The sequence below is a fragment of the Zootoca vivipara genome, chromosome 1 (genome assembly GCF_963506605.1).
Source record: "Zootoca vivipara chromosome 1, rZooViv1.1, whole genome shotgun sequence".
NCBI classification, from domain to species: Eukaryota; Metazoa; Chordata; class Lepidosauria; order Squamata; family Lacertidae; genus Zootoca; species Zootoca vivipara.
The window spans coordinates 76,826,119-76,853,719 of record NC_083276.1 but is presented as its reverse complement, the minus strand read 5'-3'; the positions used below and the strand labels follow the sequence as shown (position 1 = coordinate 76,853,719).

At 43.3% G+C, this 27,601-nt stretch overlaps 1 protein-coding gene across 6 annotated transcripts; it reads left to right on the top strand.

The window, feature by feature from the left end:
• Window positions 1-793: 793 nt before the first annotated feature.
• Window positions 794-27,071, top strand: PHRF1 (PHD and ring finger domains 1). Of its 6 annotated transcripts, none has more exons than XM_035122389.2 (18): window positions 794-988; window positions 3,258-3,372; window positions 4,668-4,781; window positions 6,447-6,667; window positions 7,361-7,444; window positions 8,074-8,192; window positions 9,340-9,440; window positions 9,966-10,138; window positions 10,300-10,429; window positions 12,026-12,150; window positions 12,471-12,658; window positions 12,984-13,103; window positions 19,108-19,262; window positions 20,013-22,751; window positions 23,656-23,732; window positions 24,551-24,811; window positions 25,722-25,850; window positions 26,053-27,071. In XM_035122389.2, exons 2-18 carry the CDS (start codon window positions 3,282-3,284, stop codon window positions 26,188-26,190), a joined length of 4,965 nt encoding a protein of 1,654 aa, XP_034978280.2. In that variant the 5' UTR covers window positions 794-988; window positions 3,258-3,281; the 3' UTR covers window positions 26,191-27,071. The 6 variants fall into 6 exon arrangements, with proteins under 6 accessions (XP_034978280.2, XP_034978272.2, XP_034978262.2 ...); XM_035122381.2 differs by lacking the exon at window positions 794-988 and adding an exon at window positions 1,010-1,750; XM_035122371.2 differs by lacking the exon at window positions 794-988 and adding an exon at window positions 1,760-2,180 and having other exon boundaries at window positions 6,453-6,667.
• Window positions 27,072-27,601: the final 530 nt, after the last annotated feature.

The following is a 27,601-nucleotide window of genomic DNA, read 5'->3' as shown; positions in this document are numbered from 1 at the left end:
GTCACCTCCTTCAAGAGGGAGTTTTGGCAGGCGAACCTTTTCCCTGCATGACAAGTTGCAGTCGCCAAAAGGGACCCCACCCCTTTCAAGTGCTACCAGAGAAAGCCCGCATCTGTAAATCCCATTGACCTCGACCTCTGACCCAATAGGCACAGAATCGGGCTGCCCAAGGTGCAGGCGCTGGGTCGCCACAGAAGGCGCGGCGAAAGAGCACCCTGGAGCTCGTGCAAAGGGCCATCTCCTGACTAGCGGAGGAGTTGCTTTGCATTGTTTCTTTCGTAAGATGGGGGCCCCTCTAGTTCCTCCTCTGTTCAGTAATTAATAGTTTAGGAGGCGACACCTCTGCGAGAGAGAAAATGTTTTGCACGCATTTTCACTGTGTATTTTTTATGTTGTGAGCCGCCCTGTGATCTTCGGATGAAAGGCGGTACATAGATTAGATCAACCAATCAACGCAAAAGTGCCCAGGTTGAGAAGGTCCCAAGCCAGAATCTCAAGTCAACAAGGGTCTTTCCCGAGACCAGAGATAAAACGATGAGCAGGGCCGTCAGTTTCGCAGGCAGCGAGCCCGCTTTGCGCCCACCGTTTCGCTGTGTCGCAAAATCGCGCCGCCCAATCGCAGCCACTACCCTCGAGCAGAATCCGGGAGCTCACACTGCGTCGCGGCTCCGTGGGGCTTCCGCTCTACTTCTCCTCTTCTGCCTTTGCTCTCTCTCCTCCCCCCCCCGCATTTTGCATAGAAATGGAACAGCCCTTCTTGCCGCCTGCCGCGTCAGGAAACCCGGAACATCTGCGCGTTCCCTTCCGGGTCGGCTCCGGAGGCGTTCTCGGCCTTCCCAGCGGTCCTGCTTTGCGACGCGGTGTCTGCCTCAACACCCCCCACCCCGCCCCGCTTTGCATTCCTTTGTGGGAAAAGGGGGTGGAAAAAAAGCAGCGCATTCTTCTCCTGTTCCGGTCTACATAGCCTTGTGGGGTCTCCTCCTGGCAGGTGAGGGGGGGGGGCATCTCCAGCATGGTGGTCCTTCAGATGCATTCCCCTGCCCGTCAGCGACGGGCGAGGAAGGCGGCTGCGCTAGGCTGCTCGCTGGAGAATTTCGCATTTCCTTCTCTTATTTTAAGATTGCGTTCCACTTTCCTGTTTTCCCAGTCCGGTGGGTGCCCTGTGTCAAGGGTGGGGAGCCGGCGGCCTTCCAGTTGTTACTGGACTCCCAGTGGCCCCGTGGTCTGGGATGGTGGGAGCTGTCCTTCTTTGGCGATCACTCGTAGCCGAGTAAGATTGTCTTCCATAAACACGGTTTTAACAATGCGTCCGTAAGTGACCGTGGAGGCCAATTCTGGATCCACACATACTTTCATAGTGGGGACATTGGTTTCCAGGCGGGAGTTGATCACGGTGTGGATTTGCCAAGCGTACCTTCCTCTTAGCACGTTTCTCCCTTGCGTCCTGAGTTCAAGTGTCTTCAAAGCCCATGACACCTTTGGTAAAGGCAGTTCTCCAAGTGGAGCGTTCTCAGGCCAGTGTTTCCCAGTTGTCAGTGTTTCTACTACATTTTTAAAGATTTGCCTTGAGGAGCGCCCCCTCCCTCCCCATCCCAGGTATAAGTACTAGAATTCAAAAATGACTGGCCCATTTCCGCCTGGTGCAACAGTCTTGCGTTGCACCTGACGACATTCTTGCCAAAGACTTGTTTTCTGTATTTATTTTGCTTTATTGGTGTGTACTTGATTTGCCACTCCTATGAGGGAAAAGGTAAGATGGGAAGGACTGATACCACTGTTTGCTGACTAGTCAGGCTTAAAGTATGTATTTTGTTTGCTTGGAGGACTTTTACGAATCTTACCCTTCAGCACTGCTACCCCCAGATATGTTAAAACAATAAAATAGCAAAATAGTGGTTAAAAAACCACCAACAACTCAGCACAGTAGGGTGAAATCTAATTCAGGCAATCTTTATTATTATTTTAAAGAAAGGTGAAGAAAAACGTCTGCCTGGCACTGGAAAAGATACAAGTGCAAGTGCCAGACCAGAGGGATAGCATTCCATTAGTGACATGCCATAACTGATGACCACTACATGAATGGGGTGCCATAACAGAAAATGCTGCCTCTGTCTGCAACCCATCTGACCTCTGGAGGCAGGTGCTATTGGGCTTGTGCAAGTGGACAAGTTCATGTGGAAGTAGGTGGTCCATCAGATACCCATGCCCCAATTCATATAGTTAAGATGTTCCAACCTGTTAATGGAGTCTTGGATATAGGGTTAGGCTGAGGTCCAACCCAGTTGAAACTCAGTATCAATAAAGGAACAAAGGATGTTTCCAAACTCTACAAAACTGACTCTTGTACCAACAGAACTGATCCTCATAGCTGTCCTAGACTGAGTTTGTCATGTCTGAAGCCCTCAAAAATTCAGCACTGCTTGCTTTATTCCAGTAGTGGGAAAAATTATTTCATATTTATTAGCACCTACTAAATAAATTAATTATAGCTTAATAAATCTCCTATATTTCTAAGTATTAGCACAACATTTCTATGCAATTGGAATTTCCCTAGATGCAGATAAAACATGACTTGGAAGTCCAGGCTTGCTCTCAGATAGCATGGCAGAATCAATTTGTTTTCAAATCCAATTTAATTGTGGGGCAGGGATGGTCAATTGTGGGACAGGTGACTTTCTTGGAAAAATAATTTTATTGCCTAACTGGTTCTCCATTCCTGTTAGGAAATATGACTTGCCTTCTACTTGTTGATATGTGGTGAAAACATTATGGGTGTGCAGTTGTCTGAAAAGTGTTTTAATAATCAGTGGAAGAAGACTGACTTGGTCACATACAAGGTGAAACTGGACCTGCCTTGCTCACTGTCTTTTAGACACCCACCACCTCGGCCAATAAAGCGAGATGAGCGCCACAACCCCAGAGTCGTCCGCAACTGGACCGAACGGTCAGGGGTCCCTTTACCTTTTTATCTTGACACCTGTCATTCTATCACTATGGAAATGATGTCACACAAAAGTATATACAGATTATTACTGTTGCCCACCAAACTCTTAACATGTGTACCCACATCTCCTGCAAAAGATGTTTAATTGCCTCTTAGTTTGTAACTTAAATATTCCCTAATAAGAAAAAAAATCAGTATGTAACCCAGAGAAAGACATGGTTCAAGTTGCATGTACAAAGCCAAAAACAATGTATTCAGCATTTTGTGTCATTTTCAAAAGTTTGCCTTCAATTTGAATCTTGTTTCTTGTTAGGGAGCCAATTCCAGATGCCCTGCAATGGACGATGACAGTCAGGACGAGCTCATTAACAAGCATGCTGCAGTAGGCAAAGTCAAAAGAACGACTGCACTGCTCATCAGCGACGCAGGTAACTGAAACTAGTCAGAGCCTTATTCTTAAAACTGCTGGAGCTTCTGAACCTTAAGGCATTTGCAAGAGAAAACTGGTCTGTGGTTTGTGTTTGGAGATATTCTTCATGGCTTCACAACTGTACACCTCTAGGTATAGGCATAATTTATTTCCTAGTCACTTCAAAGCTTGGATGTGAGTAAGGTTGGCAGTTTTACTCTATAAACGTTAAGACATTTCTACAGAAAGCAACTTGGTGGTCTTTTTTAGAAACCATCTGCCTTCCCTAACCTGAGACCCTCCATATGTTCTGGACTGCAGCTCCCATCAGTCTCAGTCAGCATGTCCATTGGTCAGGGAGAGTGGGATTTGTACTCTAGCAACAAGGTGCCAATTTGGGGAAGGCTGTTTACATCATACCAGCTTTTCTTATGTTTAGCAATCTGAAGCTTCATATACTGTACTGTACATGGTTCCTTATTTAGCTAACACTGATGGCTAGAATTCCCTACACAGCCAAATGCAATTGCAAGCATTAGCCTTTAAAACTCTCATGCATGTTAGTGTGTGGTGCAATACATCTATTGGGTTTTCTTAGCAGAGGAAGTAAGAGAACAACAACTATCCTTTTTTGCCTTAGAAAACCAAATACCCTGATAAAAATAACTATGTGAATTTTTTAATGTTACGCACTTTGTTTGGCCTAATTTTATTTTGTTTCGGCTATTCATGGTGGAGGAATGATAAACAACATGCAGCCAATGACGCTTCAGTCCCTGTTTGCTTGAAGTCCTGCTCACACCCTTCCTTTTTGTTTCTGAGTTTTCGAAGCTCACTGCACACACATTTTTAGCCATGAGAACTAGAAATCTATTCTTTTCTGGTTGGAAACTAAACATAAATCATTTTGTTTCTGATACCAATGCCATGTTTGTGTATAGATGTACTGATTATACAGTTTTGTGTGTACATATGTAATATGCAAACAGAAACTAAATACCAATGGTCTTGGAAAGCTCCTAATACAAACTCCTATAAGGGAGAATGGTCACAACCACTGCCTATGATTATCTTCATGAGTCCCTCCCTGGTGGTGGAGATGTAGTTACTTCATGTTGGCAAGAGATCAACACTTCCGATATATGGAATGGTACACACAACCATGGAGGGGGAAATACCACCAGTACTACATGTTAATGGGTGGTTGGATTTTTTTGTAAAGACTTTGCTTTTTCTTTGCCTTACATGATAGTTGGCCCTGAGCACTCATGTTCTTCCCTTCCCTGCCCCTCTTATGTTCCTCTTGTTCAAAAGAAAGCAGCGATGGAAATAGTGGGGACTCTGATGACACGGGCAGTGAGGAGGAAGGTGATACTGATGAAGATGGAGGTGAAGAGGATGAAGAAGGTGAAGATGAAGATCTAGAAGGTGATGATAAAAAAACAGCTCAGTGTTATGCTCATTACTATTTTATGGAGTGAAGTTGTCTCCAGCAGCTATTTAATTGGACATAGCTTGTTGGACCATGGTCCACACATGAGATGAGATGAGATAGAATGTAAACTGTCATTAGCATATTTATCTCTCCATTCTTTCAAAGATCTCAAGCGGCATTCATGCTCTATGTGAGCGGAACGGTTATAACAACCTAGACTGAAATCATCTTTGTGGGTGAGCAGGAATTTGAATACCTGGTCTTCAATCTCAACATTTTGATCCAGGTGCAGGGAACCCTTTTCAGCCAGAAGGCCACATTACCTAGTGGGCAGCTTTCTCCCGAGGTTTGCATACCAATGGTGTGTGTTGCACAAGTGGTTGTGTGCCACTCTTTTATCCAGGCGAGAAGTATTGTCACAATTCAAGGACAGGTAAAATCACTAGAGGAGAGTGCAGAGCTGGGGCAGTGAGAGATGTGGCCTAGAGAATGGGTATTGGCTGTGCTGGGCAGAGCCCCAAAAGTCTGATAGAGAGACCTAGAGAACCTGTGGTTCCCTACACCTGCTTTAACCACTGTACTGCACTCCCTCTTGCTGTGCAATACCCTGATAAACATTGTGACTTAATTTGGGTTTTGCTTTTTCCTGTCAAGCAAGCCATACATATGATGACTGCTAGTTAACTGAAATTTTAATATAGCATTGGGCTACTGTGCACCTACTGGTGTTGAATCATGGAAGTAGATGGGATCGCTGTAGAGTGCCTGTTCTGAATAATGCAGCCTTATGAAGGAATCTATTTGAATGTTGTTTCTCTTCAGGATCATAGGGCACTTCAATCCAAAATGCATTATCCTATATAATAAAGTCCAAGTGTCTCTGCGTCCAGTCCCTGTGTCCCTGGGTTTGCGCTACTGCGCATGTGCCCCACGGACACAGGGATTGGACGCAGAGACTGGACGCACACACACGCTCTCCCCACCCCCCACTCCCCTGAACAGTGTTGAGAGGACATAATGGAAAGCACCATTGTGGATTCCCCCCTCAAGAAAAAGTAAAGAAAGGTGGAGTTATGAGAAGGGGGAGTAGTGTCCGAAGAGGAAAGGAGACAAAATTGTGAGGGAAATTGGCAACGGTTTTTTTGGGGGGAGAGTCCGACTCTGAGGGGAAGGGGAAGTTGCCTCATGTCGGACCTCCTGCCTGCCTCCTTCCCTCCCTTGCCCTCCCGCCCTTCAAGCTCTGGCCGCCACTCCCCGCTCGACTGGAGGGAAGCGCAGCCGCAACTTTCCTCTCTCACGGCTGCTTCTTTTCCCCTTAGCTCGCGCAGGCAGCGCGTCCCGGAGAAGCCCCGCTCGCCTCTCTCTCTCTCTCTCTCTCTCTCTCTCTCTCTCTCTCTCTCTCTCTCTCTCTCTCTCTCTCACACACACACACACACACACACACACAAACCGCCCGCCCACCGCCACAGCAAACCACCCAGTGGGAGCCTGGGGCCCTTGACGCACATCCCCGCTGGTGGAGGCGGCGATGGAGGTGACGCCTGCGCGGTCCCAGGGCTTCCCCTCTGTTCCCGCCCAGCTAGCACCCGTTTACTTAACGAGCTGAATGACACTAGTGTGGAAATAAATACTAAGCAATTCTTTTATTGTTTTGTAAGATTCAGAGGAGGAAGAGGAGGAGGAAGAAATGGAAATGGCTGCTACGCAATCAACACATTTGGTTAAAGCAAAGCCGCACCTTAATGGCTTTCTTTCTTCCTCTGATGAAGATGCTGAAAACTGCCCAATATGCCTCAACACATTCAGGGATCAGGCTGTTGGAACGCCTGAAAGCTGTGCCCATTACTTCTGCTTGGATTGTATAGTCGAGTGGTCTAAAGTAAGAACTCTTTAGATAAATGTGATTTGTTGCATAATTTATCTTACTCAATTTGTTTCTTTTTTCTTTTTTGCAATAAACAGTATAATTTGATGTGACCTGATGAAAATAATACCATACCTGAGGCAATTTTCGGATCATCCTGTGCAAAATACTTCATGATTTTTGTAGAGATTCATTGTATGGGATCAAGTTGTAATGCAGATTTACAGTCACTGGCAAGGAAGAACTAGACCAGTAGAATCTACCATGATGCATTTTAGTTACAGTATTATCCTGAACAACTAGAGCCCAACCTTCATTTAGTTTTTGCAGTAATAATGTGAACCCAGTAGACCTTAAAAAGTGCGTGTGTTCATTACTTTGTTATCTTTTTCTATAATACCAATTATATTAATTGCTTCCAATTTGGTTATTTGGGTGATATAAAAACCAAAATTGCTACTCTGGCAGAATCTGGCAGATTTTGGCTTACCTTAGCTAAAAATTGTGGTTGCTGCGGTCCCCTTACCTTAGTATTGTTTTTAATGGTTTTATGTATGGACTAATTTAATTACTTTTAGTTTTCATTTTTAGCTGTTTTAATTGTTTTATAATTGCATATTTTATTTTTGTACCCTTTCTGATACTTTATGGTAAATGGCAGGTAAGAAACCAAATAAATAACAACTCCCCTCCTTCTCCTCTTTGCAGAATGCCAACTCTTGTCCAGTGGATCGCATACTTTTTAAGTCTATCTGCGTTCGAGTGCGTCTGGGTGGAGAAATCTTGGAGAAAGTAGGTTTTCCATTGACATAAGAAAAGTTAAAAGTCAGAATCCATGTTTCATGCATTTTTTGTAAAACTTTTTGTGTCCGCTTTCTCCTTCAACTTGGAATTCATATCAATTTTTCCCTTCCTGGGTATCATCCTAAAGCTTTGAAACATTTCATTAATGGCACTGTTGATGGGAATTGCTGTTGATCCCACTGTTGATGGGAATGAATGGTTGTGGTTTTGGAATGTGCAATTTTTCCAACATTGATTTTCAGAAGTAATGTTTTTTGGGTAGGCTACAGCTGTCACTTAGAGATCTGGCTTATATGTGTATGCGTAAAAGGGCCTTTCTATACACAGCCCAATCCATATGTGCTCTCTTTATGATGGCTTTCTGTGGGATGGTTGGTCTAGTCCTAGCCTAAGAACATTGTGGCTTGTATTGCAGGTGAAATACCAGTGAAGCATGCTTTAATGTAGAGAGCTCAGGGGAACAGGAATGTTGTGTCCCATTGCACAAAAGCGGATAATGAAGTTGACTGGTGCTTGGCCAGGCACTGACTTGACAGGAGTTTGCAGTAGTGGCTATGCTTAGTGTAGCTATTAACACGATAGTGTAAAACTTCCTAAAAATGTGCAACTTTGCTCAGATTCCTGTTGGGAATGCAAAATCCCAGGAGGATCTGGAGGAGGACCCAACCTTTTGTGAAGTGTGTGGCCGAAGCGACCGAGAAGATCGCCTGTTGCTGTGCGATGGCTGTGATCATGGGTAAGGAGCTTCTGCCTTAAAAAAACCCTCCTTGGGTGTGCTACATTTCCCTGATGCTTTCACAGTAAATTAGGCCTGTAGCTGCTTCTTTCTCTTGTATGCTGCCTGTATTTTATTTTATTAATTTTCTATACCACCCTTCATCTGAAAATCACAGGGCAGTTCACAATATAAAAACACAAAAATATATAGCATAATTTCTTCTCACCACCACCCCCTCTGCCCTGCTAGGTTGACATGTTTGATGGGTATACTGCCTTTCCCCCTCTTTGCAGGGGGGGGGGGATGCTAGCAAATCATTGTTGCTAGAAGATCTTCATTTTTCTGAGGCAGAACTTGAAAATGTAGGTGGTTTTTTCCCTCAGCACTGAGATAAGGCAGCTTCTACCATAAAAACAGAGTGTGCAATAGTAAATTATAAAACAATTTAAGGTGTGAAAACAGCCACCAGATATTTACATGCTATAAAATAAAAATGAAATTAAGTCATCATAGGCTCAAAAGAAAACTTGCTTTGTTTTCTCTAGGGATTTATTTATTTATTTTGGTGCCCATTACTTAAAGCTAAGTGGGAGGTGGTCCTTAATGTACCTAGATGCAGGAAATGCTCTAAGCCAGGTATCCCCAAACTTCGGCCCTCCTGGTGTTTTGGACTACAATTCCCATCTTCCCCGACCACTGTTCCTGTTAGCTAGGGATCATGGGAATTGTAGGCTAAAACATCTGGAGGGCCGCAGTTTGGGGGTGCCTGCTCTAAGCCTTTAAGAAGAGGATAGGAGAAGGTCAATGAATACAACATAGGGCATAAGTTGGCCTTGTTTGGGAGATACTTCCACAGGAGCAATCATAATGTATGCCCTATGCTGTGCTATGCTAGAACCATGAGGTACTTGGAGCCATGCTTTGATTGAAGATTTGTATAAGCAGCTGGGCTTGTGGGATGAGGAGGCTTCAAAGAGTTGCAGAACTTCCTTTGCACTCCAAAGAATTATGTATGTCTCTACAAGTGCCGGCACTACTGTTGTTAGGAAGCTCCTGCATGTATCATCTTAGGGGGGGGAAAGATGTTTGTACGGCCAATTACATATTACATGCTTTGCACCCTCTTGCTCTGTAAGAATATGTTACGCTTTTTTATTTTTAAAAGATACCACATGGAATGCCTTAATCCTCCGTTGAGTGAGATCCCTGTTGATGAATGGTTCTGCCCACCATGTGCACCAACAAATGCTGTGTCTGTCGATGCTGGCAAGTATTTTCTTTAGTAGCTGAGCTTTGCATTGTAGAGAGCTGTTCTTCAAGAAAACAGGACTTTCCCACAGCTTATGCAACATGACTTTTATTGAGATAGGATTTTCCCATAGAAATCAAATCAGTATTACTGTAAATAAAAGAACACTCGTCCAGTGTTAAAAACCGGTAACAAAACGACATTTTGATCTCTCTACTTCTTCAGCTAATGTTGGAGTCCAGTCTACAAGCCTGGTACACCTAGAGTTAGCCACACTATTGCATTGGCATTGGTGAACAGTAAATTGCTCCATAGCCATCTCTTTATCTAAACTGGTGTTTGGATCTGGTAGTTGCCTTGGAAGGGAAAACATTGCACTATCCATGGGGAATTCTAAAGCAAAGGGATTTAAGGAGCTTTCTTTTCCCCCAGAACCCTTGCAAGTTTTGTTCTGGAGGCTTAGCAGAATGCCTGGATTTAGGTCTCTAGAAAGGTGTTCAGGTGCTGGTTGAAACACAGCTGACAACTGATCTTGTTTTAAGAAACAGATCATGTGAGTGAAGAGGAAGTTGCTTCCCTCATAGCTGATGTCGTCCCTACCACCAGTCGACTACGTCCCAGTGTCCGAACTCGAGCTATAGCCAGAACACGTCAGAGTGAGCGTGTGCGGGCAACAGTGAACAGGAATCGCATAACAACTGCACAGCGAATTCAGGTACTGCACATTCTGAGGGGAGGATTTTGAGTGGAGAAAGCTCCTAATTGTAGCAAAGAGATGGTTTGATTTAGGAAGAATTTTTTTGGGGGGTGGGGCTTTTTCTGCTTTCTTAATTTTGTAGTAAATCAATAATGATGATTGCCTATCTTGATTTTTAGCATGTACCAAGATACCTTATGTCTTCCCTTCTTGATGAAACCATTGATGCAGTTGCAGCAGGGCTGAGCACAGCCGTATATCAGAGACCGCTGACTCCTCGAACCACAACAAAGAATAAACGAAGAGGAGGTAATTTGCTAAGAACAGTGGTGATAGTTCTTAGTTAATTTTTTTATGAGGCTTACACAGCTCTCTTTCCACCCTTTCATCTTCAAATAAGTCTGGGAGGTAGGTTAGGGTGAAGTTGTATGATAGGCCCGGGAATCACCATGTGTGCTTCATGGCTCACAGTGGATTTGAACCTTTGTCTCCCTGCCCCCCCCAGTATGACATCACTAACTCTTTCAATACTCAAGCAGTCGGTGGATTTCATTTATTTATTGGTAAACTATTTCTGTGCCTCCTTTTAGCCTCCACAGTGAAGCCTCCATGGCAGCTAAACAAAACAGACAAGCGTAAAACAACCATCAAAAGGCCCAGAATATGAGCAGCACCAATAAAACCAGCAGGCAGCCAAGAAAGGCAGAACACGCAGCAGAGCCTTCTCTGAAGATCGAAGTGCGTGGCCTGGTTCATGTGGGTGCAGCAGGCCCTATGTAGCTGTCAGTAACTCTAGGGCAGGCATCCCCAAACTGCGCCCCTCCAGATGTTTTAGCCTACAACTCCCATGATCCCTAGCTAACAGGACCAGTGGTCGGGGAAGATGGGAATTGTAGTTAAAAAACATCTGGAGGGCCGAGTTTGGGGATGCCTGCTCTAGGGGAAAACAGAGCCGCTACCAAGTGTGTGGCATATTAATGAATATTCAGATGGCAGCTGCACTTGAACCTGGTGGATTGATTCAGATGTTTGTTTTGACATAATAACACCTTACAGATTTTCTTTTGGTGAGGTAACTAGCCACTTTATGGACCCTCAGATGAGCCAGGGTTGGAGGATCTTGCACCATGCATGCTTCAGGCATTCAAGTGACCAGCCATTAGTTTCATACGGTCTGTAACCTCTGGTGGCTTTACAGTGTCTTTGTTCACACATAAGAGCAAACCATAGTCTGAAATAAACTATGGTTTACTGTGAGCGAGTGTGTGTGCTGATGCATGCTGCTCGGTTGTGCCTGCTTCCCTTCAGCCCACCTGGAGATAGGAAACAGACCACAGGGTGGTTGGCCTAGTTTTATATGTGAAACCAGTGCTTGTGGTTGGTTACCCTCTAAATAAGCTGTAGGCCAAGAACAAACCTTGACTTCTGCTCATGGTTTGGTCGGAGAGAAACCACAAGCACCGGTTCTTGTGTAACCTAAGCCAAGTGTGGGGGCTTGTTTCTCCCAGCTTGAGAAAAAGGTGGTGCAAAGCAGGTGCAAATTAGCAGAGGGCACAATCATGTTGCTTATTCGCGATAAATACTAGTTTGTTTTAGACTATGGCTTTCCATGACATATGAATCTGACCACTGTCTGCAGGGCCATCTGAATTAATCCCAATTTGTTGAAGCCACAGAAAATGAGAGGCCAATAGAGAAAGAACACCTCTGGAATAATTTCCATTTATTCCATAATTTAAAGAGGGCATCTCTCTTTAAATTTAGGCTGTGATGTTTCTGACACGTGTTTCTTTTCCTTTTGAAAGTGGATTGTATTTAGCATGCAGATTACAGATGTGATTCAGGTTATAACCTGTATTTGCTGATCTCCAACTCCAAAATCTTTCTATATTTTACCTAATACAGGGAGGAGAAAGAAATCATCAGGTAAAAAACCTCATGCAAAGTCATCTGCTGGAAAAAAGAGCGCTGGAACTTGGATTAAGAGACGCAAACGGCGAGCAAGGCGGAGGAAGGAAAAAAAAATAAAAGTATGCTCCTGGATTTTTCACTGATGCAGAAATTTTTCTATTGTTTATGCTTTTCTTGTAGTAGAGCATTGTTACAATTTTCTTGTGATACAGCATTATTTATTTAGGAGTAATTATTAATTTATTTCATATACTAGGACAATCTCCAGGCCTACTGGCCAAGGTTTTAATTTACTTTCTATGATACCCTTTAAGAGGGTTGCAGAGTAGAGAATGCAACCCCTCACATTTCTGTGATACATAGTCATGTTTTCTGTTTTCATAGAGTTTGGTGGGAATCCTGTTCTGAGCATAAAGTTAACCTTCCTTGTTCTATCCAGGTGAAAACTGAGCTGACTTCTCGTTCCCGAATTGCAAAAACCCTTCGTCTTGGCAAGCCTGTACGTGGCATTTCAATCCCTTCCATGTACAAACCAATGGAACCCTCTCTTGGCCTTATGAGAGCAGATATTGGAGCAGCCTCTCTCTCTGTGTTTGGAGATCCTTTTGAACTGGATCCTTATAACAGGTATGAAATATGACAAATGGGAAGAAAAGAAAGAACTGCAATTCAGAAATACATGGAGTCTTTTTCTGTGATAGACAAGAAAAAAGAAAAATGGGGCTAAATCCAAATTAGATTATAGAGTTTATTCAGCTTGAAGCTAATATTTTAAGTGTGCCTACTCCATATGTTCCTTAACCCATTTGCTTCCCTGCTAATTCAAAAACCTTTATAGTATATCAGAAGACAGAATTTGATCTTCTTAGTTTGAATATTTCATTTAAGAAAATAGGCAAAGCTCAGATAAGACGGAAGTTGGTTGTGATCTTCAAAATTTACTCTCTCTTAGTAATGAAGAGCTTCCTGTAAATTCAGCCTCACCTGTGAGCAGCAAAAGAAGAGGCCTTTCTCAATCAGCACTAAGATCACATCGTCCTGTCGCTCGACCAGTCGCTATGGGGCTTCCTGGGTAAGGCCAACCACATGATGCTTTATTATACCAAGCAGCAGCAAGAGAAGTGAGGTGCACAAAGTTCTCTTCTAGTTTGTGGTCTCTCCTGTTTTGCACACTGTGTTGAAACCTCAAGCCCTTTCTGCAGTCTTCATAGATTCACATGAATCAGTGCTACAGACTATAGCATAGTTAGTGTGTGTGGTATGTGTATATGTGGAGAATCATAGGATTGTGGAATTGGAAGGGACCCTGAGGGTCATCTAGTCCAAACCCCTGCAATGCAGGAATCTCTGCTAAAGCATCCACGATAGATAGAAAGACAGTTCAAATCCTGGCTTAGCTGTAGTTGGCTTGAAGAAGCTACAATCTTTTCCTTTCTGTTCTCAGTTTGCTGAATAGGTCACTATTCCTAAAATTACTAAGGTGATGACTCTCACCTTAGTGAGCAATTATAAATAGCAACCATACAACTCTATATTCTCTCTCTCTCTCTCTCTCTCTCTCTCTCTCTCTCTCTCTCTCTCTCTCTCTCTCTCTCTCTCTCTCTCTCTCTCTCTCTCTCTCATACACACATTCTCACTAGTTTGACACTCATTCCACAGACAGGTGGAAGGGAAACATTTGATACAAATGTCGCTCAAGACTCTGGAATTCCTAGGGAAGCTTGTGAAAGACCCCTAAAATTAGTGGGAAATTTTCTAATTAGGGGAGCGGGAGATCTCTGTTGACCACCATGAAATCCTAAGCAAGCATATTCCTGAGATCAATTGTCATCAAATTTGAGGGAGGAAGCTGAGAGCAGGAAAGGGACAAGCACAGTCTGCCTAATTGTTTCTTCACACATAGCATATCCATATGCCTTCTTTAGACCGTTAGCTCACCCAGATTTTTTTGTAGCAGTGGAGAAGGAAATCTTTGCTTGTCTCTTGCTGTCACTTATTCCAGTGAGAGGATCTCCGACTGCAGACATCCTTGTTGCTTCCGTCACGGGAGAGGGCTAAAGAGAGAGGCTCTCCATTGAGCTTACCTCCTGTGTGAGGAATACCTTACTGCATGCTTATCCCCATTCCCTGCTTATTCAGGCCTCATTTTGGAAGCATGCTTAAAAAAAAAAAGCCCAGCAAGCTTACCCATGCAGTGTTCCCGCATGTTCAGCAATGTGTTTAAAGGAGCTCTTAGCCCGCCAGGTTCATGCAGTCCTGGGCTACTGATCTTTGGCATGCTAACATTGCTGCTGCCTACAGTGCTGAGTACCTGGGAACCCTGTTCAGATCAGGTGTCTGCCTGCTAGTGGAGCGTTTTGAGGCAGTTTCCCTTTAACTGGGGCATGAGGCGGAATGTCGGAGCCGGGAGGTTCTCTTGCAGTTGGGAGCAGAGGGCGGAGAGCCCTAAACAAACTGGAGGGAAAGGGTGGGCGACTGGGAGATTTGCCAAGCAAGGAGGAGTACCTGTGTGAGTAAGCAGAAAAAGTGGAAGACAACAAACAGAATAGGACAAATATAGGGGGATTTTCAACATGGGAAATCTAGAGGGTTTTCTTTGGGGGGTGGGGTGGAGGTTGTCACAGCCCTGCTTTATCACATTGAAAAAGATGTTTTCGGTTGTGGTTGTTGCTTTAAGAAGATTAAATTTACATGGTGCATTAGAAAGAATGAGGGAACCAATCCCTGCCCCCAAAGGGCTTACAGTTTGTTGTGCTAGAATATGGTACAAGGGAGTAGATGGAGGCAGGGAGTACAGAGGGGAAGGGTATGCAGTTGGGCTCGGTTCCAATAGGGAATGGAGACTTGAGGAATGGGATTTTGAAAAGGTGGATTTTGAGGAAGTGAGGGAGGTAGCATCATGGGAACTTGGTGCCTGGCTTTGTCCCTGAGGCTGAAGACTCAGAGTACAACTAAACATGATAAGAAGTGGCTGTTTTGTTTTGTTTTGTGTTCACATGTTTGTTTTGGTTCACGATATAAATGATGGTGGTGGTGGGGGGTCTTCACCGCATCAGAAGGGGTGTATGGATGGCATATTTCATGATTCACAAATTATGTGGGCTCTCTTGAGACAGTTATGTAAAGCAGTTTCATTTCTGTTCGCTTTTGTTAGTTTTGTTGTTATTAATTCATTACCACCAAGTTGCTCAGTGGTTCTCTCCCTGGCCCCATTTTATTATCTCAATGACCCTGTGAGGTAGGTTAGGCCAAGAGATAGCTCAAGGTTTGCATACTAAGTATTCTCAGAGGAAAAAGAATCATTTTCCTTACTTAGGATTTGAACAGGGTCATTTGACTGGATTCCTGCTCCTCTCCCCGAGAGACTACCAAAAACGAAGCTTCTGTCTTGTGGATCCATGCCTGTCAAATTTTTAAAAAATGCTTTAAGGTTTAGGGAGCTTTCTGCTTCCTTTTTATTAGGAGCCAAAGCGTAAGCCGAAATCACTGAGATGTTCTTTCTAGAGCCAAAGAGGGCCAAAGCTCATTGAGAATTAGGGGAGAATCTACCAAAGAGCAGGAATGCAGCCAAATGTTTGCTTCCAAAGAAGGCAAGTTCCAGGTGAGTTATTACAGGTAAGGCAAAAGCAAATTGGAGTTCCAAAATGGGAAGTAGCTTGTTGCAGCAGTTTGGCCTTTTCAGTGCTTACCTTAAGAGGGGTGTGTGTCTGTGTGTGTATTCAGGATAAGGCTCCTGGGGAACACCAGGATGTATGTCTGATGCTATGGCCATTCCAGTTTGGACACTTAATATATTAATATTTTTTATTTATTGCAGTACTGTGTATCTATCTTGCCTTTCCAAGAAGTGTTCATGGTGGCAACACCACAACAAAATTTAAAGCAATATATTAAACAGTATAGCTATCATTGATTTAAAAACTAAACAATAAAAAACTCAATTGAAGAGAGTCAGGAAATATTTTTTAAAGTGGGCCTACAAAATCTTGCTGAACAATATGCCTCCACTACTCATTGAAAAGCAGTAATAGGCTGGGTGTATTTCCTTTGGCAGGGCATTGTATATTCTTGGCACTTTCCCAGAAAACCCCTCCCTGACAGAAGAGTTCAGGGCAGGGCTTCAGTAGATGATCTACTAGAAAATTCATATGGGCAGCAGTGATTCTTCATGTACTATGATTCGAGTTTGTTTAGAACCTTACTCCCCTATATACCTGTCTGTTGACTAAGGTGATCTATGCGCAGTGCTTTATTTCTGGGGATACTCAAGGGTACGTAGTATTGGCACCTTACCCCCTCCCCCAATAAAAAAATGTTAAAGTGCAGCACTTAAATAACAACTTCATGGTCCCAGCACCTTTTTAAAATTATTTTTTAAAAGCACTGTATGGGAGCCCACTTAGTAGAACCTCATGCATCAGAACTTTGTTTCATGTCAGCTTAGACTTAAACCTTTCGGTGCAATGGCAGCTGCGAGGGAGCCGGCGTATAGCTTCCAGGTCATGTGGCCAGCATGACAAAGCCACTTCTGGCGAACCAGAGCAGCACACGGAAACGCCGTTTACCTTCCCGCTGTAGCGGTTCCTATTTATCTACTTGCATTTTGACGTGCTTTCGAACTGCTAGGTTGGCAGGAGCTTGTTGTTGTTTAGAACAGCTTTATTTGTTCTTACCTGTTTAGTTTTTATTTTATATCATTATTGTGGGGCGGGGCTCTTTAGTGGTTTATAAATATCCTAATGAATTGATAGCCAGTGCAGATAGTGTAAGATGCAAGTGGTATGCTCCAGTTGGCTTGCATCATCCAGCATCCTAGCAACAGTATTCTGGACAAACTGAAGTGTCTGAACTGTCTTCAAAAGCAGCCCCATTAAAAAGCACATTACAGTAAGCCAACCTGGAGGTGACCAGTTGTGAATTCCTATGCAACTTATGCATAAGTTAGCCTCACTGAGTTCAGTAGGACTTGCTTCCAGATCAGTGTGCATCCTAAAGCATGAACAATTGCTGCCAGATCTGGTGATACCTGCTGGGCATATTTCCATGGTATGCAGGCAACACTTGGTATAGTTACACTGCTTTGCCACATTTTAAATGCATGACATATAATGACTCCATATATTTTAGATCAGTATTCATTAGCTTTCCGCATTCTTGACAATTGCACAATGCCTTTGATTTTAAAAGTAATAATGGGAGGTGTGATGTACAGTATAGAATGCTTACTGTGAAAAGCAAGAGTGACTAGAAGTCCTTCTGCTTATGCTGTAACATTGGTGTTATTTGAGAGTGTTTGTAGGGTTAGTATGTGTGGAGTTGCAGGCAGAGCTAATTGTTCTGCAATAGGTGTGAAGCCTGTTAGCTCAGCTGCAAAGCAGGTAAGAGTGTAGAGGCAGCTAGCTTTTCTCTCAAATGTGGCGTTGGCCAAGCAGAAGGAGTTATGGATCTAGGACTCCACAAGAGTTACATGTTTTGGAGCCACTCCAAAACATCAGTGGAGCATCTTATTTGTCTCACTTCTTTTTTATGGAATGTCTGCATTGTTTTCCTCCAATCTTCTGGTTTGGAGTCCCATTTTGTCATTTTGGGGCACCTTCTAATGAGATGGTTGAGTTTTGTGAACTTCTTGGGTGCAAAGGCACTGATACCTAAAATACTGGGGTTTCTTTTGTAACACCCATGTTTTGCAGTAGGCAGGCGGAAAGCTCAAGCTCACAGTATCAAAGCAGAGATGTGAATAAAACTCAGCTTTTATTTGGCAGAGGTCAGCTGAGTTGTTTTCACTAATGAAGTTTGTTCTATACACTGAGTTTTTTTCTTTTTTTAATTTCTTTGCTACTCATATCTCTTTAAATAAAAATGGGGGTGAGATGGGTTTTTATTGTGTTCATTTGAATATTTAAAAGCTGTTATATTTTGCTTTTTTAAAAAAGAAAGCAACTGCTTCAAGAGCAGCAGGAAGAATCTGTTAGGCTGCAGCAAATCAAAGAGACGCTGCTGCTGTAAAGACTTATACAGGCTGAGCAGGTTGCTTATACACAGTGCACAAGATTGGATGACTGTCCAGCAAAAGTATGCTGGCACAGGACCAAAATGATTTAAAAAAACAAACTAACTGCAGTGCCCACTGGTATGAATGGGGCAGACTAAAACATTTTAAGGCCATTGGGTTTTGGCGGAGCAGATTTAGGCTCCATTTCTATACGCTCTTATCCTGAGAGTAAATGCCATTGAACTCAGTTGGCCTTACTTCTGAGTAGACTTGCAGAGGATTGTACTCTTAACCACATGTTCCGTTCTCCAGTTGAAAGTGCTCAACTTATGACTGGATTGTGCTCCATGTTCTTTCTTGCTGTCTCAGACTCAGAGATTGGTATGAAAGTGTAGTAGGCAGAAAGCCAAGATGGCACTACAAATGTTATGTAGTTGTGTTATCTGAAGGTTCTGGGTTTCAGAAATACCAATTGGAACACCCACACCCTCCTTTACAAGTCCTGGTCTTGGTAAATGTTCACATAGCTTATCCAGCTGTGGACAAGTATTGGATTGAAAACAATTATTGCAGCATTTTTCATTTTTATATTATTTTGGTTTCAATATTATATGTGTTTCATTATATTATCTGCTTCAGGCTTCATTTTTGGAAGGAAAAGTGGGTGCAAACATTAAATGAAATGAGAATGAGATTCTGCAGGTTTTCTACCCTTGCATTGGATTGTGGAGTACAGACAACTCTGCATATTACTGGGTTTCCGGCCCACCCCCCAATAGGAAGGCTTTTCATAGTATTTTCAGCCCTCTATAAAGAAAATAATACTTGACCATTTGTTTTCTTATCCCAATAGCTGTAGTTATTTTGTATGCCACCAACACAAGGTAGGCTATATCTTCTGAAAACACTGGTAGCAAGAGGACTGGTTAGGGATGGCTCATCTTTAACCTATGTAGCTGCCTCAGGTGTGTGGAGATGTGCTACAGTCTCAAACCTATATTAATAGGATGTAAAAGATCCTTTGTTCATTCTGATGTAACCAGTATAGTGTGAAATCAAAAGGCATGCCTTGTGTAATTTATAGGAGGAGAGTTCCTGCCTTGGCACCTGAGCCAGAAGCTGGCCCAGCCCCTGTGCCCGACCTGTTGGGGAGCATCCTGACTGGACAGAGCCTCCTTATGATGAGTGGTTCTGATGTCGTCATTAATAGAGATGGATCGTTGACAGCAAAGAAAGCAGGTAATGCTTAGTTAGCCTGATCTGAAGTTTGTTAGTGTGTTATGCACACGAGCGTTTTCTAATTCTTGCAAGGAGCAGGCAAGCAAATGCCAGGTTGCAGCCTTTAATAGTATGCCTTGAATTGGTAGCCAGAGTTATTCATAGGGTATCATAGAATCATAGAGTTGGAAGGGACCCTGAGGATTATCTAGTCCAACCTCCTGCAATACAGGAATATGCAACTGTCCCTTACGGGGATCGAACCTGCAACCTTCGCATTATCAGCAGCACACGCTAACCAACTGAGTTACAAAATCAGTACCGATCAGTATTTTGTTTATTTGTCAAAGCATGGCAATAGAAGAGAACAGTATAGGATTATTAACATTGTACTGCTGTTGTGCTTTCTATAATGTATCACATTAATCTGAATTTCATAAAATAGACCAATTGCCCACATTTTATTTGGTAAGCAGTATATGTTGGCGATCAAAGGTTATACTGAATTAGTATGAGAGAGCTTAGGGTGCAATGACCAACATCCTGGCACCCTTTTATTTTTTAAGTGTTGATACTTTCTGTCATACTGGAAGTTGTGCTAGCTGGCATAGCTGACAGTTCACTTGCATAGTGTTAATTAGTTGCTAAAACCCCTATTCTGTTGTCCCATGTTAACTTCATATTAAAATTATGGGATGTTATTGTCGGTATGGAATAGTACAAGCAAATGATTGGGAAAACTTTCATGGGTTTTTCTCGTGTCTCTTTCAGTCTCATTGCTGCATGACAATTTAGCAAGCAATTCAAGAGCGGAGGAAGGCTTGGAGGACAGTGCCCAGCAGTGGACTCCAGTTAGTGGTGGCTCTGCTGCTGAATCTTTGGCTTCTTCACAACTGAATTCAAACTCCAAATCTGCTGTCTCAAATACTTGCGCCTTGTCCCCTTCTTCACTAAGCCTAGCAAACAAAGCAGCGAGTCCATTGCAGCTTACGTCTGGAAGGGCTCCCATTAGATTTGAATACTCAATGACTCCAAGGTCTGTTCAGGCTCAGAATTTAGCAAATCTGAATAGATGTGGCCCCAAACTGGGCGAAGTATTCAGATTTAATGGAGGCTCTAAACTGCCCGGGGCTCCTCTTTCTGTATCTTCTACATTATCGTCCAACATCTCGAGTTCAGTCTCTAAAACCATACCTGTGCGGCAGCCTCTGAAATTGTCTCCTAAAAGGCTTGATATCTCTGAACTCCCCAGGATACCAAAGATTAAAAAGGAATCGACTGGTGGACATTTGGGATTGCAGCCGGCAAGTGACCGAAGCAGTGATATTCCCAGCTCCTGTATAACACAGTTGACTGGCAAAGGGAGTACAAACCAACCAGTCGGCGCTAGTAAAATGGAGAGCAGCAAGTCGCGTGCTCCTCAGAGACAAGCGCACACAAGTGGCGGCTCCACTGCTGCCCATGCCAGTTGTACCTTTCCTGCTTCAAGGGGGAATGTTGGAAGCTCATCATTTGAGAGCTTTAAAATCAACATCCCTGGAAATGCTGGGCATTCCAGCAGACTGTCTAATCCTGGGTTTTGCAATACTTTCCGGCCTGTGGACAATAAAGTACAGCAAAAGGAGAATCCGTCGCCCCTCTTTTCGCTGAAAAAGACTAAACCAGTCAAAAGTGAAATATATGATCCTTTTGATCCAACAGGCTCTGATTCAAGCTCACCAAATAGCAGTCCAGAAAGATTGCCCCTCGCTAATATCACCAGAACAATATCCATAGCGAGTCCAAAAGTCCAGACATTCCAAACAGTGCGCCGCATTACCCCTTACACACTGGAAAATGTATTTGGATCAGCTGCCGAATCATCAGGTGTGCCATCAAGTAACACAGAGTCTCATGACGATATGATAAAGGAGAGGCTTGTGGAGCAGGTATCCGATACAGAACAAGAGAAAGCTGAGGAGGAGGAATTGTCAAGTCTACCCTGTACATCCTCTGCCATTACAGATGTAGAGCACTTAAATGAGGAGGATGAGAATGGTCCTAGGGTAGTTTTTGAAGATGACCTAGGTAAGGCTAGAGTGAAAATTGAGGCAGACAGTTCCATAAGAGAAAACAGTCTACAGATGTTACCCAAAAATGAGCAAACAGAAAAGCGATCTTTTTCACGATCCCCATCAAATTCCAGTTCTCGAAGCCAGAACAAATTAAAAAGAAAAAAGGCAGCTACAAAAGACTACAAAAGCACACGATCAAGATCTAGATCAAGAACATGTTCAAGAGATAGAAGCTCCAGATCTACTTCTCGCTCCATTGAAGAAAAATACAGCAAAAGCCACAGGACTAAATCAAAGACTCGGCATTCCTCAAGTGACTGCTCCAGTAGTTATGAGCAATTGAAGAAAAAGAAAGCAAAGGATAAGACGAAAGACAAAAGGGCAAAAAGCTCCTGGGCAAAAGAACACAAGAGATCTAGATCACGATCTGGTAGTCCAGGCAACTCTTCTTTTGAGTTGCATGAAAGTCGGAAAAAGAAAAAGCACTCTGCCACTAGAGAAAGGGGGAGGGAATGTTCCCCATCAAACTGTGCTGAGAGAATGAAGAAAAAGAAGCACAGAAGAGAGCGAAGCCATGACAGGTACAAGAAGGAGAGAACCTCAAGGTCCCGAGAGAGAAGGAGATCTAGATCTAGATCCCGGGAGAAGCGAAAGAGGAGATCAAGGTCATCCTCACCATCAAGACCCCGGGAGTCCAAAGGGCCTAAGTCTAGGGAGAAACAACTGCAATCTAGGTCACACTCCAAAGAAAGGAAGCATAAGCCGAAAGAGGTGCCACTGCTACCTCTTCAAGAGAAAGAACAGAAAGGCCAGAAATCCTCAGATGATAACCTGAGCAGTTCTCTTGATCATGCTCCTCCTTGGACCCAAGACTTGGAAGATTCAACACAAGAATCATTGAATGTTCATCTGGACCTGATGCCTGTACAGGAGAGCCCTCCAAAAGAGATAGCAATGAAAGTTGATTTAGAAGAGGCCATTGTAAAGGAGCAAATCTGCAAGAAACTTGTAACTGTAATAACTTCTCAGGCAGAGTGTGCAAGTTCTGGAGTGCTACCTGACAATATAGATTCTTCCACTGGGAAGGAATTGGCAGCAGGCTATGAGTCACCAGGACTTGATAGCCAGAGTAGTGAGCAATTGGAAGAAATTGAAGTTAAAAAAGAAGATATTGATGATGTGTGTCCGTTTTTATCAGACTGTCTTCCAGTGAAGGAGGAACTTGTACAGGAGCATGATGAGCCAATGCCAATTAAAGTTTTGCCTGAAATCAAAACGCCAACAGAGGCTAAAGGTGGGGGCCTTACATTGGGTGAGAAGGCCACTGATGTAAAGAAACATGAACCGGAAGCAGTAGCTCAAGGTCCTGTATTGAAATCTAAAGCACCAGTGAAAAGAGTTACGTGGAATCTTCAAGAGGAAGAAAGTGATGCAGTGACTGCAGACAAAGCATCAAGTAAGTGCATGGTAAATCTTTAAAATGGCAAAAGTCAATGTCATGGGGATAGGAGCTGCTTTTCTCATTAGAAGTGAGACAGAATGTACTTGTTTGTCATAGTTCAAGGTTGGATTGGTCCCACTAAATGAGAGCCTCAGGTTATGTTAAAAATAAGGGGTGCAGTTTTGCTATAGTTTGGCACTTGTGTTAGTGAGTATTCACCTTGCATGCTCTCTCCTTGCTTCATGCCCTCTGACATTGCCTTTTTTTGGTGGCAATCCATAGTTTGCCATTACCTCTAACCTGGAAAACTGGTTTTCTCTTTGCCTACAAGGCAGAATTCCAAAGCAATATTTTTTCTTGGTTTGGAGAGGAAGTTTATGGTTTTCCATTTCTGATGTAATGGTGGACAATGCTTGTCTTTGTTAAGTAAGCCATGGAGTTCTCTCTAGCATATATGCATGCGTGCTTAACCAGTGTTTAGTACTGCAGGGAATTCTCTAAAACTTTCCAAAACAGCTACAGTTATTTACAGAGAGACTTGATTCCTCCCGTTTCACTTGTTACATGTGTAGTGTGAAGAATATAACATGGGTATGTGCATTATAAAAACATAACTAACTTATAAACAAGCATAACTCTTCCACGCTCATCCTGGATCACAGTTCATAAACTAAATGTCTGTGCCAATTTTAAGGAGCTTTAAGCTATGAATTCAGCTTTGCTAGGTATTTCTAGGAACTTAGAGACGTGTTTGTGCTTGCAGACTAAAATCTCATTTTAAGAGGTTGGGGAGGCTTGTTAAACCATCTGTACTGAATTCTTCTGAGGTCATGAAGTTTGATGGTTTGAAGTGTGTTTATTTGCTGTGATCGTCTAGATGTTTTGTTCTGATACGCTTTTCTTCCTGGGGATCTTTCAGGGGTGCCATTCTGCAAACAGCAGAGAACGAAAGAAGGGGTCTGGAAAGCGGAGGATTTGACCCAGACATTAAATCAGGTGCAGTTAACTGAGCCTCCTCCAACCAATTATATGATTCCTGAGCCTATGTTTCCTGATCTAGATTCCTCCCAGGTTGGTTCCCACGCCGTAAAACAAGTGTCATGGGAGGCCATTCCACTCCATCTGTAAACTTGTGCCCCTAACTTGACTTCATTTTGGAACAGTCTTCTTCCTCCCCCCAACCCACATGTAGTACATTTCATTCAGCCCATGTACTGCAATAATTTTTCTGACTTTGACATTCCCCTACTTAAAAATTGAAACTGTGTTCTGCTGCTTTGCAATGGGCTTGTGACTTCTAATTTCCAATAGCTTATTAAATATGTGTGGGTTTTCTTTGGATATCTTAAAATCAGTTATTAGACTGCAAACAAACATACTTTTGTTTGCTCACCAGTGAGGCTGATGTGAGCTCAGTATTATCTTAATTTATAACCCTCCTTTCCCCCTAATATCCCAGGATAGGTTACAACAATTTAAAGCAAACTTTTCCCTTTTAGAATTAGCAGAAAGTGATATGCGTGTCCCTTTAAATGAAAGCTGTTCTTGTAATCCCTATGGATCATATCCCCACCCTCATTTGTTCAGAACATAAGAATAGTCTGATGGATCAGGCCAGTGTCCCAGTGAGTCCAGCATCCTGTTCTCATAGTAGCCCTCCAGGGAAGCCTAAAAGTAGGACTTGCCCCACCAGTACTGTCCTTGCCTGTGATTCCTGGCAACTGGTATTCAGTGGCATTCAAAAGTAGAGAACATGTTGTGATATGAGAAGTGATCTTTTTCTTTTCTGTTCTGTTCCGTTTTGTTCTGTTCAGGTTTACAACCAAAACCTGCCTCTGACAGCACCACTGCCCTCGAGTCTGCCCCCCTATGCGCCTGTTAGTCAGCCCACTGTCCAGTTCATCATGCAGGGGAGTCTCCCTCTGCTCAGCTGTGTGGCGGGACAAGGATTGACTCCAGAGCCTGGCAATCTGGCAACAGCTTCAGAACCAGGAATTCAGGCAGCTTCCACAGGAGATACAGAGGAGAAAGTCAAAGCACCTAAGTCCCCTGTGGATAAATCAAAAAATGAGGAGGTGAGTGGAGGTGGGTGGCTCGCTAAGATGATGAAGTTGAACTCATGGGTGAAACCCAAATGGAGCAGCCCACTTGCACAACAGCCATTGCGCTCGTGGGAGCCCCATTCTTAGCATAGCACAACAGCCAAGTCCAGTGCTTGTCTTAGTGCAACTACAGTACTGTACTCTTCTACTTTGTGTCATTTAAGCTTTGTGTACTACCTCTTGTGCTACTGCTTGCACAACATCAACCCTCAAACTGCATAGGATCTCTCCCATAAAATCTAAGAATTCTCCTGCCGCATCAGGCTCTCTAGTCTTTCAGAACAGTCAAAAGATGCTTCATGGAGAGAGCTATACTCAACCCTTGGTTGCTAGAAGTAAATCAACACTGAACATTTAATTATTTTGGTGAAACATTAAACTATTTTGTTGATAGACCTGTCCTGTATGAATGTGCCTGATGCTTCTTAGATACACCTAAGCCACTGGTTCAGCTAGCCTAATCCTAGGTGGGTTGCAACGGGAGCACTATGAACATGCAAATATATGGTAGAAGATCAAGAAATTGGCCCCAAGTATATGTTTTGGTTAAAAGCGGGTTCTGGATTTGAAAAGGTTGAAGAGACCTGGTCTAAGCTATTCACTGTCACTGTACTTTGTAGCAAGGCATTCAGGAAATTAACACTGTGGTTTATTAATAGGTTTTCCCTGAACCTATTCTACTTCCTGAGGAGGCCTGAAATAATACAATGTCTGCATGTCCCACTTGATCCCCACCCCCATTTCAACATAACTAGGACTGCCACAGGGGAAGCAGCATATCTTCCTCCTGTAATTTAAAAACCACTCCTCTGATAACTCAGTTTGAAAACCCTATTTGCAGGCAGCTTTTTGGTTAACTGATTTTTTTTTTGGTCATTTATAGTACATGAAGAAACTTCACATGCAAGAGAGGGCTGTGGAAGAAGTGAAACTCGCAATTAAGCCCTTTTACCAGAAGAGGGAAATCACTAAGGAGGAATACAAAGATATTCTTCGGAAGGCGGTGCAAAAGGTAACAAGAGGGAGTATCTTATTTTAAACATAGGCAAATGGCTGTGAAAAGCCCCATTTAAGTCATACTCTGTAAACTGAACATTAGCTGCTTGCACACGACTATCCTGCTCTTTCAGGTAGTGAATTTGAAGTCAAAAAAGGTAGGGTGATTTAATGCTAGGTTCACAGAAACTAACTCGATCCCCTTTTACCGTTCCTAGATCTGCCACAGCAAAAGTGGTGAAATTAACCCGGTGAAGGTGGCTAATCTTGTGAAGGCTTATGTTGAGAAGTACAAACATATAAGGAAACACAAGAAGGCTGAGCCTGAAGAAGAGCCCCTTGAAACAGGGAACTGAGAAAGGCCAAGCCCCAAAGATGAAACAAGTGGAGGCTTTTCTAGCCAAGGATTTTCTTCTTCTGCAGACGAAAGCAGGGATAATGCAATTGCATGTTGCAAGACACCCCTCCCCACTCTGCAACTGAACGTGGTCGGGCCTTCCTGCAGGGCGGCCCATTCTCACACAGGGATGGGCGTGGATTGGACTGCAGTTCAAGAGCCAAATGTCAGCATATCCCACTCAACTTGTGGAGTAGCTGGACAAAGAAAAGTATGTGTGTGTTGGGGAGATCAACACTATCAATTTTCATGGCTTTGGTTGCCCGCCCGCCCGCCCCCCTTTTTTGTTCTCTGCACCTGTCTGTCCAGTTTAAAACAGACACTTTTATATGCAGTGTACAGCAATGTATACTTGCTCCCACTGTGTTCTTATTTATCAGAAATGTGGATTCTTTAGCGGTTTCTCAGAAATTTGGTTTAATACTTGAACCGCAGTATTTCTAGCCTGTTCTGTGATGAACTTTGACTCGCTCTATCTTATGGGAGTTGCAGGCGTGTGCTACCCTTTCTAAATCCACTCCTGAAAACACTGCTCCAGAGATGGCATTCATTTACCATTCTGTTGAAATATCTCAATGAGGAACTTCATTTTGAAAGGGCGGGGGTGGAAACTGGTGGAAGGGGATTTGAACTATGTTGAAGCTCTTGTGAATAATGTGCTGAAGGCTGGTTTCGAGTCGTTTTGCATTCAACGAGCTGCCTTTCACTGAACAGGGAGGGTGGGGGGAGTGGAGGCAGAGAAGCACCGTTTGCAGACTTTCAATTACAAAACTGAGGTATGCAGCAAAAAGGATGTACAAAGGAGAAATGTGACAGTTTATAAAGTTATTTTGAATTGTTTGTTGTTCATAGTGGTTCTTTGGTTGTGGTATCATTATTGGTATCTATTAAGTGCAGAGGCTAGGGGGGTAGTCAAAGATACAGTTTCCAAGACTTGGGGATCAGAAACAGGTTGTGAGCTTGCATGCATGCACCCGTCTCCCCACCTTTCCATCTGGGTTTGGCTTTACATGCACAAGTCAGCTTTGAGATTTACCTGTTTGGAGTAATCTGTTGTCATTGTTCTGTTCTCTTCTCCCCGCCCCTCCCCAAACTGGGATGACCAGTAGGTTCAGCACCTGTCCTTTTTTTAAACAGTGAAACTAGTTATAGATTTGCAATACTATGAAGGATATCCAACGTACAAATTAAAACACAAAGGCAACTTTGAATAAAAACACACCGATGATGGGCTCTGCCTATAAGCCATCAGATAAGATGGCCACCATAATACCCAGCTACAGGTTTGTTTCTAACCTTTTGCAAGGAGGACTACTTTATGAGTTGCGTGTCTGTCTTTATCAGCAAGAAGATAACATACTGTCGGTTAG